Consider the following 20,396-nt stretch of genomic DNA (forward strand, 5'->3'; position numbering starts at 1 on the left):
ACAGTATGTTTCTCGCTCTAAGCACAGAGCCACGCACACTTTCCCTATTTATTCTCAATGTCTTCATTCACTCTCCATCATGCCTTCATGCCCTTTCTGCAGCAGGAGACACTATACTCTGTCTTCCAGACCCCCGCCTTCAAGGCACTTGTGGTCTGGTGCCCAGAGACTGGCCCATGAGCCCGGCCGTCGGGGAAGGCTGACAGGCATGACAACGCACATTAGCATGGGGAACCGGGGTGGCTGCTGGAAAGCTCCTTTCAGTTTCCTGCTGTCTCCCCACGTACCCAGCATCCAGCAGACACCAGGAGGGAGGTCAGTAACTGCCATGTCCCCCTGAGAACCGGCTCCATCACTGTGACTTCTCTCGCCCCAGCCAGGCCAGTGTCCCTGAAAGTCCAGGTGGGCACCTGACAGAACACGCAGGAGCACGAGGAGGAGACGGGCCTTACCTTTCACAGGCGCCCTCAGTGAGGCTGGTAGTGACCCAAGCCAATGCTTGTGCAGATACGGCAGAGATCCCAGGCACCACAGGAAGCCACGGTCCTCTGTCCCCCACAGGGATCTGCCAGGCATTCAGCCATGGTCTTCCTGAAAACTGCCATTAACATCCAAACGTGTGCCAGGCGTGTGTGATTCCAGACCATGCTTCCTCCGCCATCATCCTCGGGCAGCTGAATGTCACTGTAAATCCATAAGGCTCAGGAAATCCCTGAACGCAGCTTCAAGCAGCTTCAAGCACAGCCATTGTAAGGGGCAACTTTTTCATTCCTTTCTGGTCCAAAGATCAGGCCTGATGGAAGAAGAAAATCATTTGTCTGTTACAATCACGGACCCAGAGCAGCAGTCGTGTTATTCTTCCTTCCTTCTGTTTGACCCTAACCTACTTAGAAGGGAACTCACTAAAAATAATGTCCTGCAGCTCTGATACCCAAACAGAGGTGTGGCAGGAAATCAGGGAGCTTTCAGGGGAGAGTCACTTTGCACAAGCACCGAAGACCTCTCAGATCCAGAACTTTCTACAGCTTGGGGCTCCCCAGAACTACCCTGAGAGGTCTGTCTGTTATAAAGATGAGGAGAAAAGGTTCAAGAAGGGGTAAGTGGCTAGCTTAGGGAGTCAGCCTGACATGCAGCCCTGAGCTCCTCCGCAGGGCTGAGAGGTCCTGGCAGTGAGCTGAGGGGGTTTGGGGTCAGCTGGTAGGAAGTAGTTCTTCGTTTTGTTTCTTTTTAAAGACAACCACAAAGCTCTGGCATCTCTCCAGGCCTCATCCTGCACAGCGAGGGCAGGGCAGACACCCGGAGGGTGTTCCCCAGGGCAGGGCTAGGGGCTTCTTTCTGTATTCATGTCTGCAGCCATCACGGAGCACCTGCTAGGTACCTGGGACTGTTCGAGGCATGCAGGGACCCTTCTGCCTCCCTGGCGTGGCGCCCTTCAATTATTCTCCAGATTAACCGAGGAAACACATAGGTGCACGATGCAGAGGGCCTGAGGCTCAACAGTCACCAGCCACCCAAAGATAATAACAGCTGCCCCGTGTGGACGGCCTATCGCTCACCCTGCTGAAAGCTCCGGCCCACCACCTGATACAATCCCCCAACCACCCTGGGACTCCTGCCTCTATTTTCCAGATAAGGAAGCAGAGGCACAGACAGCTACCTTGCTGCTAAGAGTGGAGCCGGTGTGCCCCCCAGTCCTGTGGGACCAGTGAGGATGCCTCCCTCGAGCGACTGTAGCTAAAACTACCACCAGGCATTTCAGGAGCATAACAATCCTCATCTAATCCTCCAGCAACCTCGCAGGTTACAGACCATCCCTACCCAGTTTGAGAGATGAGAAACCGGAGGCCCACAGGGTTAAGCAAATTGCCCAAGTGACACAACTGGAAAAATCATACGTCAGGGATTGGGAGTCAGGCAGCCTGGCTCCAAAGCCCATGAGTTTGGCCATGACACCAATGGTCATCACAAGCACCTGGCTTGTTCCTGTGGTAACTTCAAACACTCAGCAGCACAGCACAACACGAATTCATCATCTTACACTTTAGGAGGTCAGAAGCCTAACATAGGTCTCATCAAGGCAAAAGCAAGGGGTGGGCAGAGCTCTTTCTTCTGGAGGCTCAGTTTCCTTGCCTTTTCCACCTTCCAGAGGTGGCTCTTGGGTACCTCCACACACGGTTCCCTTCCTCCCTCTTCAAACACGGCAACATGGCATCTCTCTGACCCTGCTTCCCCCAGTGAACCTCCTTCTCTGACTCTTCAGCTTCCCTCCTCCACTTTCAAGGACCCCTAGGATTACACCAGGCCCACACAGATGACCCAAGATAACACAGTCCCTCCTGACAGGTAAGGAACATATTCACAGGGTCCCGGGGACCAGGGTGTGGACATCTCTTGGAGGACATTATCCATAAGTGTTCTTCAGTGGCCAGGGTGGGTCACAGGGTGAGCTCCCTTGGTCCCACTGAAAACCCCCTGACATAGCTTTTAGACCCAAGAGAAAGGAAGTTTAAGTTCAAAAGGAAATTTAAGTTCAAAAGTTTAAGTATCCAAACGTTTAAGTTTAACTTATTGGATAAGTTTAAGTATCCAAACGTCAGCCTCCGTGAGAGAAATACAGGGTAGTGGTTAAAACATCAACATTTGTCGTCAAACTAAGACATCCAGTAGCTATGTTACTCAGAGAAAATGGTTGTAGCCCTTAGTTTTCTTATCTGTAAGGTGGGGAGAAATCACACCTACCTACTTCTCAGAACTAGGCGGATGGCGGGAAGTCATCATCCTAAAGCCCTCAGCGTGTGGCTGGGCACATATTAGGAGTCCAGTTAGCCATTGTTTCACGCTGTAAATGGATGAGGCCTCCTGCAAGTCAAGCATGGCCTGTCCAGGGACACCTCACGCTCCTCAGATCTGACAGCAACCAGCACCAAGAGCTGGAGGCCCACGCAGCAGCCAGGAGCGGCAGGGCACCGGCATGTTGGGCCCAGACTCCTGTGGGCCGAGAGGGGCTGCTTCCAGCAGGAGTGGGCAGTGACTTGCAGTATCAGCCCCAGTCAATGGCTAGGGGAGAGGAGGAGGGACACGGTCTGTTAAATATCGACAGAGGCCCACTGGAGTCACGTCTGTTTTGTTGGATCATATACCTTAAAGCTCTGTCATGTTGGGAAGAATTATTACACGGTCTGCTGGGTATCCCTGCAGCCAAGCAGCAGACCACCACCCCCCCACCCCACAGGAGGCTCCCCCATCTTGGGGAGCATTTTCACTTCCTCTGCTATGTTGATTCCTTTCTAGGCATTTGCTTTCCCTAACAGATTGATCAAAATAAAAAAGATGGTCAGTACCCAGGACCAGCTTCTTAGTTGGCACTGGAATTCTCACACAAGCTGTCGGACAGACGATGGGAAGAAACACCTGTGACCACGCTGGGAAACCGTTGGGCATCATCCTCTAGAACTGAACGGACATGCGCCCAGTTCCATGCCTACATGTAAGTTCACAGAAATGTGTACCTGTTCACCGAAAGGTATGTCTTGGGATGTTCACGGCAGCACCACTCATAACGACCCAACATGGCAAACTACTCAAAAGCCCATCAACAGAAAGGACTTCAGAAACACACACATGGGGGCACATGGGTGCCTTAGTCAGCTGAGCACCCAGCTCCAGGTTTTAGTTCAGGTCATGATCTCAGGGTCCTGGGACTGAGCCTCACATCAGGCTCCCCGCTCAGCAGGGAGTCTGCTTGTCTCCCTCTCCTCTCTGCTCGCTCTGTCATTCTCTCTCAAATAAATAAATAATTCTTTTTTTAAGACTTTATTTATTTGAGAGAGAGAACGAGAGAGACAGAGAAAGAGGGAGTGCACAAACAGGTGGAGGGTCCGAGGGAGAAGCAGGCTCCCCACTGAGCAGGAAGCCCGATGTGGGGCTTGATCCCAGGACCCCGGAATCATGACCTGAGCTGAAGGCAGACACCTAACGGACTGAGCCACCTACGCGCCCGAAATAAATAATCTTCAGTAAATAAATAAATTAATTAATTAATTAAAATAAAAGTAAACACATAAGCAGGTTAAACGAACCTGTGCTCTGAGAAGTCAGGACAAGGTGATCCTGAGAGAGGTGTAAGGGACAGTTAGTGACTAGAAGGTGTCAGGTGTGGTTCCTGATACGCTCGTGACCTTCCATTCACACAGGTGAAACTTTTGAACTTAAATTTCCTTTTGAACTTAAACCCACGGTTTGTGAACACTTATCAAGCCGTCCATATACTTAGGATATATGGGCTTTCTAGTGCACGTCACGCCTCAATGAAAAGTTGGTTAACGTTTTTTTAATCTGTCCTGTGAAAGTACGCTTCTGGCATGCTGCAGACTCAGGGACAATCCTCAAGGCCTGGGAATCGGCACCTGCCAGCTTTCCCTGCCCCTCCGTAGGTTCACGGCCCGCTGCCTTCCAGCTGACCCTGCCCCCAGAGGGCAGGGAGGGGAACACTCTGCAAATAAACGTGTTCTGGGCTGGTGGTGCGGAATCTGGCTTGGAACTGCCACACAAGAAAACACAGCCCCCAGCCCCATTCTCTCGGCTGAGTTTCTGTCTCCTCTGCCTCCTGGGCTGTCTGGCCCAAATAGATCATTTCATTTTTGACCCTCTCTAGTTCCACCAGCAGTGGGCATTTTGAAGAAAAACAAAGACAGGTCACCTCTATTTCCTGCCCTACACTTGAGACAGCACATTTGTACACCAGCAACCCTTAAATACAGGATACACGCAGGGACACTCTGGGAACTAGAAGATTCCTGGCGTCCCGGGTTGGTCTAGAGCAGTGAACAGGGGTTCAGGGCATGGGCTGCACAAAGCCAGGTCAGCTAGCTCCTGGCACCCACATGTGAAAGCAGCACGGTCCGCAGCGGGAGCCAGAGGGAGCATCTCCCAGGTGTGCCTGGCAGCGTGCTGTCCCTCTCTGCTGCTCCGTGGGTGTGTGCACACACGCACACTCTCTGTCTCTCACTTCTCTCTCCTCCCTCTCTGCTCTTGCAACAGCGATCAGTCCCGTTGTCCATTGCAGTGCAAGCGAGCATCAATAGATGGTGACTGCAGCAGCCGTGACGCTGGCCGCGGGGCATGGCACCAGCCATCGGGGAGGACAGAGCAGCTCCCAGGTGTGAGGGTCCGGCGGGCAAGCTCTCCCACTCCGAGTGCCCCCCACTTGCTCTCTCAGGTTCGGGAGGCAAGATTTCTTTGATTACTTGTGCCACACAAGAGGGGTCTACTCCATCTTTTTCTAATGAAGGGAGAGACCGTGATTTCCCTGGCCGTATTCACATTCTTTCTCTGTGCTGCCCCGAGAGCTGGAGCCTGCCTCACCTGGGCAGATAAATCAAGGAGCTCTGTTCCCAGAGAAAGTGGCAGCTGTCCTCCTGCTGACAGACTCTATTTTTGCTTCATTTTAGTTTCCCTACCATGTGTGCGGGGAAGACACGGATCAACTGCTTTGGAATTCCCAAGCCTTCCAGCACATGCTCCCCGTGGCACTCACCCGATTCATCAATCAGGGGATGGGGGCCGTGGGGGGATGAGGTGGGGCTTGTGCGCAAAATAAACCGGGTGTGAATCGCGATGCTGTGGTCGGTCACTGGCCGTGGGCACACCCCTTAACCTCTCTGAACGTGTTTCCTTGTCTGTTTAATAAAGATAAGGAACCGCAGCGCGTGTCCTGTGGGGTTCGCACGTGGATGAGAGACGATGCGGTACTCAGCACGCGCGCCTGCCGCCGTGGGCTCACAGCTCACACAGAGCCGCAGCTTCACCCCTGACAGCCCGACCCACCAGCCAGGCATGAGAGAGGCCAAGTGAGCCCAGTCCTGTTCACTAGTGTCAGCAAGAGTCTGCTGATCCTCTGCTCCATGCAGACGCTGTGGGCTCACACAGGACAGGCGAAGGAGCCCACACAGCACGAGCCCGTACTGCACTACCTACGGGAGCTCTGCTCACACACGGACCCCACTTAGAGCCAGTCTTCAGAAACACTGGCATTCGGGTTCAGCCAGGCTCCAGAAGTCCCACGCAGCACTCAGGTCCTTAACACATGCTCCGTAAGTGCTGGCTGGAATAATGCTAGGGGCTGGAAATAATGTCACTCAAGAAAGACAGGATCCCTGCCTTCAGGGACCTTCCAGGCTGCACCAAGAGACCCAGAGAAGTGACCATGCAGACAATGTCTGTCCACCATTGAGCACACTAGGTGGTGTCCAGGCTGTGATGGTGGCGTGGCAGGAGCCAGGGCAGAGAAGGAGAGGCTGGAACATACATGAGATGTCCCTGCACATCAGAGCATGAGAAATCTTCAATTCCCTCACTGAGCAGCTGAGAAATGAGGCTCTGAGAAGTAAAGTGACTTTCCCAGGGTCCCCCAGCTAGGACCTGTGCAATGTAGAATGAGAAGCCAATGTCAAGTGAGAGGTGAGCTGGACACACAGTGCCTGGGAGAGGAGTGGCTCCTTAACCGGGAGGTGCAGTGTGCTGTCAGCAGAAGGCAGTGTGACCAGAGGTTTGCCAGGGCAGGTGAGAACCATATCTCCCGAGGGCTTGTTCAAGAGCACTGGCCACAGTAAGTTATGTCACTTCGACAACCTGTAAGGTATGAACCCATTTTCTTTCTTTCTTTCTTTCTTTCTTTCTTTCTTCCTTCCTTCCTTCCTTCCTTCCTTCCTTCCTTCCTTCCTTCCTTTCTTTTTTTAAGATTTTATTTATTTATTTGACAGAGATCACAAGTAGTCAGATAGGCAGGCGGGGGTGTGGGGGGAGCAGGATCCCCACTGAGCAGAGAGACCGATGCAGGGCTCAATCCCAGGACCCTGGGATCATGACCTGAGCTGAAGGCAGAGGCTTGAACCTACTGAGCCACCCAGGCGCCCCAGGTACGAACCCATTTTCAAATGAGGACAGGTGTCAGAGATGAGGCTGAGATATGACCCCATGCCCTCTGCCTCCAGAGCTTTTATGTTTAACCACTAGGTTGTCCTGCCAAAGAAGGGTTATGTGGCGGGAAAGACGGGGGCAGGGTGACAGGATAAGAAGGTTCCAGAAGACAGAGACAGGGAAGCAGGGGCTTGATGCTGGAAAGGTCAACGAACAGTGACTCCTCAGCCATCAACAATACCCATGCCAGCATCAGACCAGAAAGACCCCCAACGGAGCGCCCTGTCAGTAGATTCCAGTTCTTGCTTTTCCTCTGGTAAGAAGGGCCTCACATCACCCATGACCCACACCTCTCCGGGTGGCTCCTCATCAGAGTGGGCAAGTGTCCAGCTGTGGCCCAGAGTCACAACATCATCCCCACCAGCCTCAGGGCTGCCATGACAGGATTGAGGAGGTAGTCTCCCCAAAAATCAACTGACCGCTGAGTACATCTCCCTACCCGCAGGTGAGAGGACAAACTCTCTGGAAAAAACCTGTGAGCAGTGCCCGGGTGGATATGGCACTTCTCACAAACTGTCCTACAAACCTGCGAGGACGGAGGCCCCGAAAAGGTTCAGGGATCCCTATCCTAATAACAGGTTCCTGGGTTCCCTCACAATGACCTTCTGTGTCATTAGCTAGAACACACCAGAAAGGAATAACAACAGCAATTTTAAGAGAGAGAAAGAGAGGCAGATAGAGAGCAGGGAAGGGGAGGCTACACCAAGTGACAAACAGACCCAAAGCTTACTATGCAGCTGTGACACTTGGAGCTTCCTGAACCCCCATCCATATCTGCCAAACGGGTCCTGACTCACAAAGTGGGTGAGGAAATCAGAGATGGCCTGTGTAAAGCCCTTTCACGCAGTAGGTCCTTCCTTCCACCTCCCACTACAGCTTAAAGGTGATTCAGATACTGAAATGGGCTGAGAAAAGTCACAAACACTTTCCTTCCACAAATGAGAGACCTTTAAGGTTTGGGAGTATTTTTTTCCCTACTTCCTTTTGTTTGCCTTCGCTCACAAAATCCCTCTGGGAAAGGTCAGCAAAGACTCAAACATCCATCAGATCCCTGTGAACAAAGGGGGCAAAGTCCCCCGGAGCAGAGCCACCAAACAATGACTAAAGGAGGCAGCAGGACCCGCCCTTGAAGACTCAGGGTACAGATGTTCTAAGGCGTGCATGTTCTCCAAGAAAGGAACTTTGTAGGAGACTCAAGATCTCACCTGTGCCCCTGCCTACAAAGAGGTTCCCATCTCATTAAAGAAAAGGGTCATTGAGAAACCATCCACTTAAGGACTACACTAACAAATTGTAGTCCACGTACCCTGGGACCTCAGGGAGCTCCACACGGGACTGCTGATGTTTACATGACGATCACATGGGCCCTGAGAGGTATGTCAGTTGGGAAGAGGGAAAAAAATGCTCAGGGTAGGAGCAAGGGCTAATGCTTGAATTAAGGAGGAAATGAGAAACAGCGTTTACCAACAGCCAATCACAGAGCAGATCCCTTGTAATTTCGCTATTTAAAACCCATTAATGATCACAACCTGAGGGACAGGACTCACATCCCAAAATGACAGAAACAGCAGCATGGGGAGAGCAAGCCCCTTGCTCAATGTCACACAGCTAGCAAGGGAGGGAACAGAGCCCAGAGCCATGGGCTGCACGCATCCCTCGGGTCCACCCCTGCCCCAAGCCCCTACCTCTCTTTATCATCTGGATCCCATTCTGGGGCCATAAGCTCAATTCCTCAACACAGAGCTTCCCACCAGGCGCCCCTGCTGCCCCTGCTGCCCCTGCCCTTTCCCACACCCCACAGCTCACACATCCCTTAATCACCACCTTTGTTCCAACTCCTCTTTAAAACCTGGATTAGCTGGGCTTCCGTGGAGGTCACGCTGTGACTCTGGAATGCACTTCTGACTTTCACAGAAACCGGTCTTACTTCAAGCCACACAGGCACAGGTCCCTAAGTAAACTAGCGCCATCTACCTTGCCCCCAGGATGCGATGAAACCCAAAGTGGACGGTGTGGGGCAGGAGGAAGAGACCACAGAACAGAGCCCCAACAGGCTGGGCGCGAGGCACAGGGAGCCCATGCTGCGGTGCAGTACCCCAGGCACGCCAGGCGGGAAAGAGCTATATCCATCTGCCCATCTGCCAGCAAGCCCCATGCGGAAGCTCAGTGGCTCCCACTCTCCCGTCCTCCGTCCCCCCCTCAGACGGCGTACCCTGCCATGTCCCATCTCACCAGCATTAGAGGGTCAGAAGCCACAGAGCCTCTGGGCCACAAGAACACTGTCTAGAGAAAGACAGCAGAAGAAGGGAGGGAGGAGAGAAAAGGGAACAAAGGCAATCAGTAAACAGCAGAACCACGTCAGAATAGCAGTCCAGAAAAGAAGCCTAACAGGGAACTCAAGAGTCCAGAGCTCTGTGGGACCTGGGCAATGTTCCAACACTCATGGTGGTGGTGGTGGTGGTGGTGGCAGCAGTGGGGTGTGTGTGTGTGTCTGTGTGTGTCAGAGAGAGAGAGAAAGAGGGAGAGAGTGCATCACTCAGACCTACCGAGTGCCTGCAGGGCAGGAGGCACACAGAAGGTTTCTCTGGGCTGGGGGCTCACACCTGAGTGGCCCTCACAATCACCTAGGGGCTTGTTCCAGTACCCCTGAGGTCCATGCACAGCAAGGCTGGTCAGTAGGCCTGGGCTGGGGTTGACTCCACAGGCCCCCACAAGTGGTAGGGACACAAGGGTGCGGAAGAACTCACTGGAGAAAGCCCGCTCCAGGAGTGAGCCTGTGGCCTGAGATGAGTGTGGGCAACTGCGGCTAGGCGGGAGGAGGGGCTGAGGCCTGCCCTCACTGGCACCTTCTGTGCCAGCCTGTGCAGGGCTCCTGACACCCAGGGTCTCATGCTGTCCCCACCCACCCTTGGAAGTTGTCCTCGGCTGCAAGTTTGGCAGACAAGCAGCTAGTGCCCACCAGGGTGGCTTGTCAGAGGTCACCGAACCAGGACCAGCAGAATCTGGAACTTTCTTTTGTTGCAGAGAAGAGGAAAACAGAAAAAGAATACATACACGCTAAATTCTGAGACTATAGGCAGGTTTAGAGGAGATGAGGAAAGGAACAGAGTCCTGAGTGCTCACTACTTGCCGTATGCACCCACACCTCTTGCCATCCTGCAGTTGGGCTCCAGAGAGCCCGTGGCCTCTGTGGCCTGCCTGGCTGCCACCACCGTCAACCGGGGGAGAAACAGATTCGGAGAAACAGTTTCAGAGAAACAGGGACCACAAGTGACTTTCCACAGTCATGTGGCCAACTGACCAAAGACTCAACTGGAACCCGGTCCCCTGACTTCATGGTTACCACAGAGCACTCAGCAGGCTCAGCACAGCTCAGTGTCCCTGCTGCCCCACCTGCAAGTACACAGGCACCCGTAGGGTCATGGCCAAAGAGATGGTGCAGGGGAAAGCACCGCTGCGTCTGGACGCACACCGGAAGCAGAGGACCTTCCTTTCAGGAAGATCAGGGCCCCCAGACACGTCTAATCATGTCATTCCCCTGTCTCAGACCTGCAGGATTAGCCAACAGCTTCACAGTCAGGGCCAAGGTGATGCCCACAGCTACCAATATGGAGCGCCTTGTAGGTCAGAGACAGCATGCGTCTTCATCGCTCAGTGCCCCAACAGGTAGACATCAGTCCCTTCCCGGCATATAGGTGACAAAAACCACAATACCAGTAACACAGGGGTAACAACACCAACTGGGACTAAGACCCCACAGTCCGAGCTCTGAAGCTTTCAGCCTCAGCTTCAGTCCCCTCTGCACTCTGGCCACAATGGACATGCCACTGGCTGACCACCCTTTGGGTCTCTGCTCCTGCTGTCCCTCCAATTGTTCAACTTCTACTCATCCTGCAAAGCCCTTTCCCCACCTCCGTGCAACCTTCCCAATTTTCTCATCATCCTTCTGTGGCTCACAGTTGAACCCACTGCTGCCCCTCCCCCAGGGCTCCCAGAGCACAGTCACAGACACCATATGAATTTTAAGTTCCAAGCCTGTCCTCTCCTCTGGCCGATGGCTCTGCCTGGGAACCCAACAACAGGCCCTGGGATGTTCTGAAAGCATGCAGGCCTTACTCTCTCCGTAACCCCAGCCCCACACTGAACTGCCCACATTGGTATGTAGCCTTGACCTTCCTCCATTACAATCTGTGAGGGAGCAGCCCAAGGACAGCAACTCTATCATCCTTAAATTCTCTACCTCCCAGGATCTAACACTGCAGCAAGCAGATGCCCAACGAGGGTTCACCCTGGATATTCATTTACTGTGTTAGTTACACGGTTTGGCCAGAATGATGGAGACGGCTTCTAATGGAGAGATGGCAAAAAGATTCCAAAAGAAAAGCGGACGATCCCGAACCACCAATTCCGAGACAGAGTGGAGCAGAGAGATGCACAGAAGATTCTGGAAGGGAAATATCCTCTTGGGAAACCCAGGCTCTGTTTGCATTCTGCCTCCATTATTCACTGTGTACCCCAGGAGGCTTACTTGGCATTTTGATGGTCTGCCTTCCCCCTCAGAAATTAACAACTGTCCTTACTTAAAGGACAGCTGGGGAACAAAATGAGACAATCCATGCAAAGAGCACAGCGATCCCTCACACAGAGAAAACACTCAATAAATATTAGCTAATATTACTATCCATCCCCACCCACCCCTGACAGCTCAATACGTGAACATTAACCACCATCATTTCTTAGCAGCCCAGAATGCAACAGAATGATAAACATATTCCCTATGTTTCCAGAAATTAAAAGGGGTCTCCTTTCGATTCATTTTCCAAATTAGTTAAAGATGAGAAAGTGTCATCCTTCAGCTAGTTCAGTGTGCCAGGCACATTCAGGTCCTGCAGGTAAATGAATGGAATGGAAACACGGTATGTGTCATGGGCATTTCAAGAGTCTGCAAGGGGGAACATGTATGCCATCTGAACTTGCCTGACTTTCTCTAGAACCCGTGGGAGGACACACCCAAGGCCAGAGGCAGACCCAGGTCTTGGGACACCGCAGACACTCCTGGCTGCATGCCTGCAGCTCCACGTCCTTGCCTAGCCTGGGCGGGAGAGCTGGAGCTGGCCAACACCAGCAAGCGGAGAGAGCAAGAGCTGGGGCGGACATAGCAAGCAGCTCACTCTCATGCAGCTGGCAACAGAGCAGAGAACGCATCGGGCTTTTCTAGACACTCTGCTCTCCAGAATCTGGATTCCTAGAAGATCAGAAGCAAAGGGGTGGGAATGGGGACAAAGAATATCACTGAAGCCACCTCAGACCAATGATAGCCCTGGACGTAATTTCACCAAACATCTCGGCAAACTCTCCTGATGGCACTCGTGGCGGGGGGAGCCGTGGAGGAGGACTTTTCCCTCATGTGAGACCTTTAGAAACTGAAAAGTCAAGAAGAGGCTTCCAAGCCAGGGTTTTCTGACTCCTTGCGTTAACATTCACTGCCAAAGGATAGCGATGACAAAGGTCACTTCCTACTTTTAAATTTCTGTAGTGGTTGAGGTTATTTTTCAATAAGCACATATTTTTAATATGATCAGGAAAAAATATGGATGTTTTGCTTGGTTTTGCTCTTGATCACCATCTGGCACTAGAATTTGTGGCTATTCTACTCGGGTGCCAGACCAGTTCCTGGCTGTAGGTATAAATGTACCAAAAAGCCATATCCTAATCTTTCCTTTGCATGAAAGATACCCTGCCCACACTGATGGGCAGTCCCACACCACACCTGATTCTAACAGACTTCTGCCTAGGGACAGATAAGTGTCAGGGACCCTGGGCACCAGGAGACCTGCACAGCTGGTTGCAAACCCCAAGCTACTGTGTGAAGCAGCAGGCAGCCTGGGCACCACTTACACGAATCTACCTGCTCCCACCCCCCATGAACTCGAGCCAGGGCCGAGAAAGGACAAGTGCACAGGGACAAGGGAGAATGCACATTCTTCCCCAGCCCTGGGAAAGGGTCATGGAACCAAACGAACCTCTCTGACACCCAATTTCCTAAGCTGTGAAACAGGGTTATTGTGCAGATGGCAAAAGCTAAAATTCAACGTTTCCTCAAAACTCTTCCACCCCCATGATTTGCATGACCAAACACAAAGGTGGTGTGACACTGGGGGGTAGGGTGGGGGAGGGGTTCCCGTTCCTCCTGAAAGTATTCTGTTATACCAGTTTTCATATCGCTGCTCCCAACCCTCTTAGGTCTGCCATTCCTGGGAACATTCCTGGGCATCCAATCCACAGAAGTTTGTCTAGCACTCACATTAGGCTACAATGTCGATGCGCATCAATTTCCAACACACACCTCCTGGGGTGCCCTGGCCCAGCCCCCTTCCAGCAATAACCGTTCCTCTGCATGTCATATTCCTGCTTTTTCTCCTGCCCATTCTTCCTTGTGGGAGGGTAGACAGAGCAGGGTTACTCAACCCACCGACATGGGGATGGGAAATGAATCTAACAGAACAGGAATGATTTCAGCTTCACCCTGTGGGCTTCCCGCCCTTCCGGGCTACTGGATGGAAGAAGAGGTCTGGGGGAGATAGGACACAGACATTACAGGGTTAACAGGAAATGGGGACACAGGCAGCAACACAATAAGCTGCTAACATTCTGGGGCAGCAACCATGCACAGGGGCTCTGCACGCATCATCATGTTTAATCCTCACCATCACCCAAAACAGGTTCACCTATTACAAGTCAGGATACCACTAAGGTCCAGGGACTTTCAGCTGCCTTCTCAAGGTCGCACAGCAAGCAAGGCGGAGAGGGGTTTCCTCTGGCTTGAAGAGGATGTTTGCTTGGGCCAAGGCATGCAGACTGGGAGTCCCGGTCTCACAGCACAGGTCATTTTCCCCACTGTTGACAAAGCGCCTACACTTACAGAGAGGAGTGGGCTCTTTCTCCCTCCTGCCTTCTCCCTCCAAGGGAGGCTGGCTCTGTGAGGTCAACTCTCTTAGGAAGACTACTCTGCCTGGCCCTTGCCCCTGGAGGTTCCCTGCTCTGCTTGCCCTTCCTTGGCTCGCAGCTGCACCACTAGAGTCTCTGCCCTACAGCCCATGGCCTCTTCCCTGTGTCTCTCCAGAGCATTTCCCTCTATGCCCTTGTCTCTCCTCTCCTAAGCACACACTCATCGGACTGAGGGTGCACCCTAATCCACGATGACCTCATCGGAACTAACTGCATCTGCAAAGACCCCATGTCCCCACAAAGCCACATTCTGAGGTCCCAGGAGACACAGATTTGGGGGAGGAGAGTATGTCAGTCAACCCAGTACGGCTGTCCACTGTGGCTTTCTATTACCAGATAAAATCTGACACACATCCTCAAAGTTCAAGTTATGGAGCTGCAGGGAACGGTACATGCAAACAGATCCTCAGGCTCTCAGGAAAACAGGAAGAAAACCCTGATGGAAGATGGCTGGCACAGTCTCGCATCTCTGTCCCTCCAACTTTTGGTGTTAACCAAACACTACAAAGCTAAATACTAAGTAATGAAACTTAAATGATTAATACATAATAGCATTAGCACCATTCTGTTGTTTAATAAGAAAGAAGAATGTCAGCTTCATGGTTTACTAATGACAGCTTAAATAATTGATAGTTAATATGTAATATGCAAACTGTGGGCTCCTTCACCAGACCCCATCCTGAACCCAGCCCCCAGACCTCTGGTCACGGGCATCCCTGCCACCAACATTGCCCTAAGCTGCTGTTTACCAACCTCAGTCCATCAGAAGCAACTCCCTCTGCACGGAGGACACAGCGGTGCCTGCGCGGGGATTGTGTCTAGGGGAGTTTTAAGTCATTCTCAAAACTTAGTAAACTTCTCAAAAGTAAAGAGTCAACACTAAAAATGAGAACTATGTGTAGAGAAAAGAGGACCAGGGTGCAGAAGTACACAGGCAGCGCCATTAAAAAGCATGTTATAAAGGGAAATCGTTAAACAAACTTTGATGCTGCTGTACAATGAAACTATGTAACTATATCCCACTATCTAAATCCTAAGTGCGCTTCTTCCCAGGCAGTGCAATTAACATTTTCCACTTTCCCCTTTCCAGAGCAGAGAAGGCCCCAGACCCTCCAGCCATGCCCTGGGCCGGTCCTCAACCTACAAACTGCACCCTGCATCCTGGACACCTAACCTCTGCCTTTGCACCCCCTCAGGGACCGTAATGGGATTAAATTACATGTGGAACTATCTGCAAAGGACTTGGGACAGTTGCCTTGTTCATAATAAGGGCAAAATACAATTTTTTGTTAAACAAATATTATTTTATAATAAGAAAAAAGTGAATTATTGAGAAATCAAGGAAAAATGACTAGTGAATGAGGACAGAAGGGATCACAGCAGCGCAGTATAATTTCCCTATGGCTAAGTGCTTTCCTTTTCTTATATGCTCCCTTCATAATGGTTTCGGGGTGGGGGGCTTCCCACCCTCCAGGATGGTGCAATTTAGATTCACCAGGGACAGCAGACGATAATTTTATTAGAGGGTGGGTGACCCAGGGCCCCTGGCACATTTACACTAAGAGAGATGCCCCAGAAGGGGGGACTTCTATGGAGTCCCATCTCATCACTCCACCCCACCAGGTCCCAGGCCCCCAGCACATCTCCATAAAAAATGAGACTGCACAGCCTCCTGGGCAGGCGTCCAGATTAATTTTTCACCTGGAGCCAAGGCCAGCCGGAAGGGCATTACCATTCCAATGGCTCGCCATTGTCAGCCAAGGAAGGAGAGCCACACGCCCGGAAATGCAGGAAATACAGGGCTGGTTCCAAGAGCCCTTCCAGGACGCAGCATCCTCCAGGAGCACTAGGAGGCAGGCATTTGCAACATCCGTCATTGTTATTCCAGCCTGAACCCCAGATTAGCGCAAAGGAATGTGCACCTCAAGATCAGAGCTCATGCTCCCCATGAAATTCCTCACCTCTCACCCCTCTCACTGGAGGAGGGGGTTCCTGGGGGTGTTCCTGGGAGAGGAGCAGGTGGTTTGCACATAAAAAGGTTGGCAAGCTGCAGAGTCTTGGTCCCCCCCCACACCTCCACCTTCTCTACAAGTGAGGCCCTCCCCCTGCATCCTCCCTGACAACTTGACCCTGGCTGAGGCCAAATGCAATTCCCAGCCATTCCTCACAGTCCCGGTGATGGAGCCCGAGGAGGCCCCAACAGCCCTAAAACGGGACAGAGCAGGGTATCTGTAGCCAGCAGAGCCAGGCCCTGCGCAGAAGTCACTCGGGAGCACCCTGTCATTCAGCTGAGCAGCCCAGGGACTTGGCAGGTCCCGCTAACAAAGATGGGAGCTGTCCCAGCTTGGGTTGTACGAGGCATGTCACGCAACACAGTGAGCCCAACCCCCCCCACACACACACCCTTACACACACAGTGCGCCTTCTGCTAAAATGGCCCAGACTTCTAAAAGCTAAACCTCAAGGCTCCACAATGCACCTCGAACAGTGTACATCGAACACCTGTACAGGTCCCCACACAGGAGGCAAGGTGTTTAACTCTTCGGGCCTGGGACTCTTCACTGGTGACAGTAGAGGGGACTGTCTATATAGGATATAACAATGCTGGTGCCCTCCCTAAATGCCTGTATTCACTACCAGATAAGCGAGCCTCCCACACAAGCTGAGATCTCTGAGAAGGCTTCTGACACAGCTCCCCTACCCTCTTAGCAACATCAGCTCCTGGCTCCATGACCTAATCATCAGCCCAGGTTCGCCCAGTCCCTGCAGCCTTCTTCTAGCCCAACCTCTCTCTTAGATCACCCTCCTCCTCAAGGCAAGTGCCTACTTTATGTCCCTGTTCATCTCCAGGCTCCTAGTAGGCTCCCACCAGGTAGGTGTCGGCAGTGCCTACTTTCCAAGAGTAGACCAGCCAGCCAGGTCCCAAGCAGGTAAGTAGTTGGCCCCAGGTTGGGGCTGGGGTCACCTCTCTCCAGTCCCCTGGCTGATATCTTATCCCTGGGGCAGGAGTGCAAAAGAGGATGGGGGACAGGAGTGCACATGACCTGCACAGGCAGCTTCAGAGGGCCTTATCAGCAGACTTTGGACATGTGTCAAGGGAAGACTGAGAAGGTGCTGGATCCAGAGATGAAACACAGCCATGGCTTCCAAGCAGCTTACAGAAACACCAAACTCACTTCTCAAACTCAACATCCAAAAAAACAGATAATCAAGTCAAAAAATGGGCAGAAGACATGAACAGACACTTCTCCAATGAAAACATACAAATGGCTATCAGATACATGAAAAAATGTTCATCATCACTAGCCATCAGGGAAATTCAAATCAAGACCACACTGAGATACCACCTTACACAAGTAAGAATGGCCAAAATCAACAGGACAGTAAACAACAAGTGTTGGAGGGGATGTGAAGAAAAGGGAACCCTCTTATACTGTTGGTGGGAATGCAAGTTGGTGCAGCCAGTTTGGAAAACAGTGTGGATTCCTCAAAAGGTCAAAAATACACCCACCCTATGACCCAGCAATTGCACTACTGGGTATTTACCCCAAAGATATAGATGTAGGGAAAAGAAAGAGCACATGAACCCCAATGTTCATAGCAGCAATACCCACAAAAGCCAAACTGTGGAAAGATCTGAGATGCCCTTAAACAGATGAATGGATAAAGAAGATGTGGTCAATATATACAATGGAATATTACTCAGCCATCAGAAAGGATGAATACCCAACTTTTGCATCAACATGGATGAGACTGGAGGAGATTATGCTGAGTGAAATAAGTCAAGCAGGGAAAGTCAATTACCATTATGGTTTCACTTGCTAGTGGAACATAAGGAATAACATGGAGGACATTAGGAGAAGGAAAGGAAAAGTGAAGGGGGGAACTGAAGGGGTAGACGAAACATGAGAGACTATGGACCCCGAGAAACAAATTGAGAGTTTTAGAGAGGACAGGGGTAGGGGGATGGATAAGTCTGGTGATGGGTATTAAGGAGGGCACATATTGCATGGAGCACTGGGTGTTGTATGCAAACAAGGAATCATGGAACACTACATCAAAAACTAAGGATGTATTGTATGGTAACTAACATAACACAACAACAAGCCAAAAAAAAAAAAAAAAAAAAAGAAGAAGAAAGAGAAAAAGAAATACCAAAAGAAGAAGAAGAAGAAGTAGTAGTACTAGTAGTAGTAGTAGTAGTAGTAGTAAAAGAAAAAGAAAAGAAATACCAAAGTCCGAAGACCAGCAATTAAAACTTAAAACAGCAGGATAGGAGGGGTAGGGATCCCCAAACACCTAACACACCTTTAGACCACCCTTCCCAGAGGGAGGGGTAATGGGCCCTGGGCATTTGTACAGGATCTTTTCTCATATGGACCTCAGACAACCTGGTTACCCAAGCCATCCCTGCCAGGCCACCAGGGAGGCCTCGGTCTCCGTCAACGATGATCACCCCCAATCAAGGGTTGCCTGCCAGGGCCACAGCCACTTGCTCTGACGGTCTCCAGCGGCCACTCCACATGGTACAAGTGCAGCCATCAGATGCTTCACCCACTGCATGAGCTTCCTAGTGTTGGCAGAACAAAATCACCACAAGCTCACACCTTCAAGGCACACAGATTGACTCTCTTATAGTTCTGGAGGGGAAATGTCCAAAAGGGGTCTCACTGAGGGTCAGCAGAGCTTCATTCCTTTCTAGAGGCTTGGCGTGGGGGTACGGGGGGGCGGTGACTGATTCCTGAATTCCTGTCTTCCCGTCTTCTAGAATCGGTTAAGACTATTCCCTGGCTCAGGGACCCTTCCTCCACCTTAAGAGTCAACAGCATTACTTCTTACATCTCTCTGACTTCTTCTGCCTTCCTCTTCCACTCTTAAGGACCCTTGAGATGACATCAGAGCCATCAAAAAATCTGGGATAATCTCCCTAATTCAAAATGAGCCTTCATTCCATCTACAACCTGAATACCCCTTGACAACGTAATATGCAACATTCACAGGTCCAGGGATTAGGGTGCAAACTTGGGGGGCACATTATCCCACCGGCCACACCCATGTCTGTGCCAGGCCCCAGGCTGCTGCTCAGCACTCACAAAGCCCCCAGATAAGTAGCTACCACTCCACCCCATGAAAAAGCCTATCTGGACCTGATCCCAGAGGCTCCTGGATGCTCCCAACCATGCAACCATCCCAGGGATCCTCTCTCATCCTGGGGAACAGCGACCCTCCCTTCTGCCCCTCTGACAGGTTTGGAAGCAGTAGCGAGAGAACTATCAGGGGGCCCCTCGGCTCTAAGCAGTGCATGTGGGATGGGACCATGCGTCTTCCAGTGGGCTTGCTGTCCACCCACACACACGGACCCCAAGATCTCAGAATGATTCCAGGCTTGTGCGTTTAGCTCCCTAGCAGATTCCTTCCCACACCAGGCCAGCTGTGCCACCCTCCTGTGGCACTCCACTGGGGAGGAGGACCTTCAACTTGACTTCTCACTGAATTCACACAACATTTCCCAGTATTAGAAATGTTCTGCCAAATTCAGTGTCAATGAAGAAAAATGGAGGGAGGGAGATCGAAAGGAAACCAACCACCCTTGGGCTCTTGTTAAGTACTAGGAACAGGTGTCCAGTCAATGGATTGCCCATGAACCCTGAGAGTAGCAAGTGTAATCATTTCCACTTTTCCCACAGGAGGCTGGGTCCCCAGAGATGGCTGGCATGCCCAAAGTTACACAAGAGGGAGTGGGCGGCACCTGCTTCCAGCAAGCGGGCTCTCTCCCCTCCCCACCGAGGCCTCCCCTATCCCTGCCCACCCAGGAACCAAGCATTCCAACCTACATGGAAGTTACCCGACCACACCACGGAGACATTCCCTCTCTCCTAACCCTTGGTACAAACCCACACCCCACCTGTGGCTTCTGCTGCCTTGTTGTGATGCAACAAGAGTTCCCAGATGGTTTCATGCCCCAGCTTGTGACCAAGAAAGCTTCTTTCTCTTTCTACAGCAGGCCTGGGGGACATCACGCCGAGTGCAGGGCATGGGTGCCGCCAAGCGGAGGGTGCAGCTGGCTGTCATTTGTCACTCACCTGGAAACCAGTCCCAACCTTTCCCCTAGATCTCACTCTGTTTTCACTGAGCCAGAATAACCTGGAATGACCGATGCCAGTGAGGCATGGGGACAAGGCCTGTCATGCCAGCCAACTTTTGCTCTGCTCACCCAGACACCAAAGCAAAGCCCCAACTACACGTGAAAAGCCTCCTGGAGAATCCAGCTCAAATCAGCAGCACGGAAGCCACATGAAGCTGGGTGGCCTCAGGCAAGTCACTTTACAGCTCTGGGCTTTCATTTCCAAGCACTGCATTAGGGACTAAAGTCACAACTATGATGCATGGTCCCTGCCCTCAAGAGGATT

General features: G+C 51.7%; 1 protein-coding gene and 1 long non-coding RNA gene across 4 annotated transcripts in view; both read right to left on the reverse strand.

Annotated features, from left to right (window-relative positions):
• Positions 1–494, reverse strand: part of LOC116877048 — a 154,763-nt gene extending 154,269 nt beyond the window's left edge. For 2 of the 3 annotated variants that reach the window (XR_004384517.1, XR_004384519.1), the window contains exon 1: positions 453–494. This is a non-coding gene — a long non-coding RNA (uncharacterized LOC116877048). The other variant, XR_004384518.1, reaches the window with a different exon arrangement.
• A 249-nt stretch (positions 495–743) lies between these two features.
• LOC116876988 (translation initiation factor IF-2-like) overlaps positions 744–20,396 on the reverse strand; it is a 69,257-nt gene continuing 49,604 nt past the window's right edge. The window contains exon 4 of the mRNA XM_032873445.1: positions 744–793. Within this exon, the coding sequence (XP_032729336.1) occupies positions 766–793 (28 nt within the window). The 3' untranslated portion in view covers positions 744–765. The remainder of the gene's footprint in view (positions 794–20,396) is intronic.

Source organism: Lontra canadensis, unplaced genomic scaffold, assembly GCF_010015895.1.
Source record: "Lontra canadensis isolate GAN:19392208 unplaced genomic scaffold, GSC_riverotter_1.0 scaffold49, whole genome shotgun sequence".
Lineage (NCBI taxonomy): Eukaryota > Metazoa > Chordata > Mammalia > Carnivora > Mustelidae > Lontra > Lontra canadensis.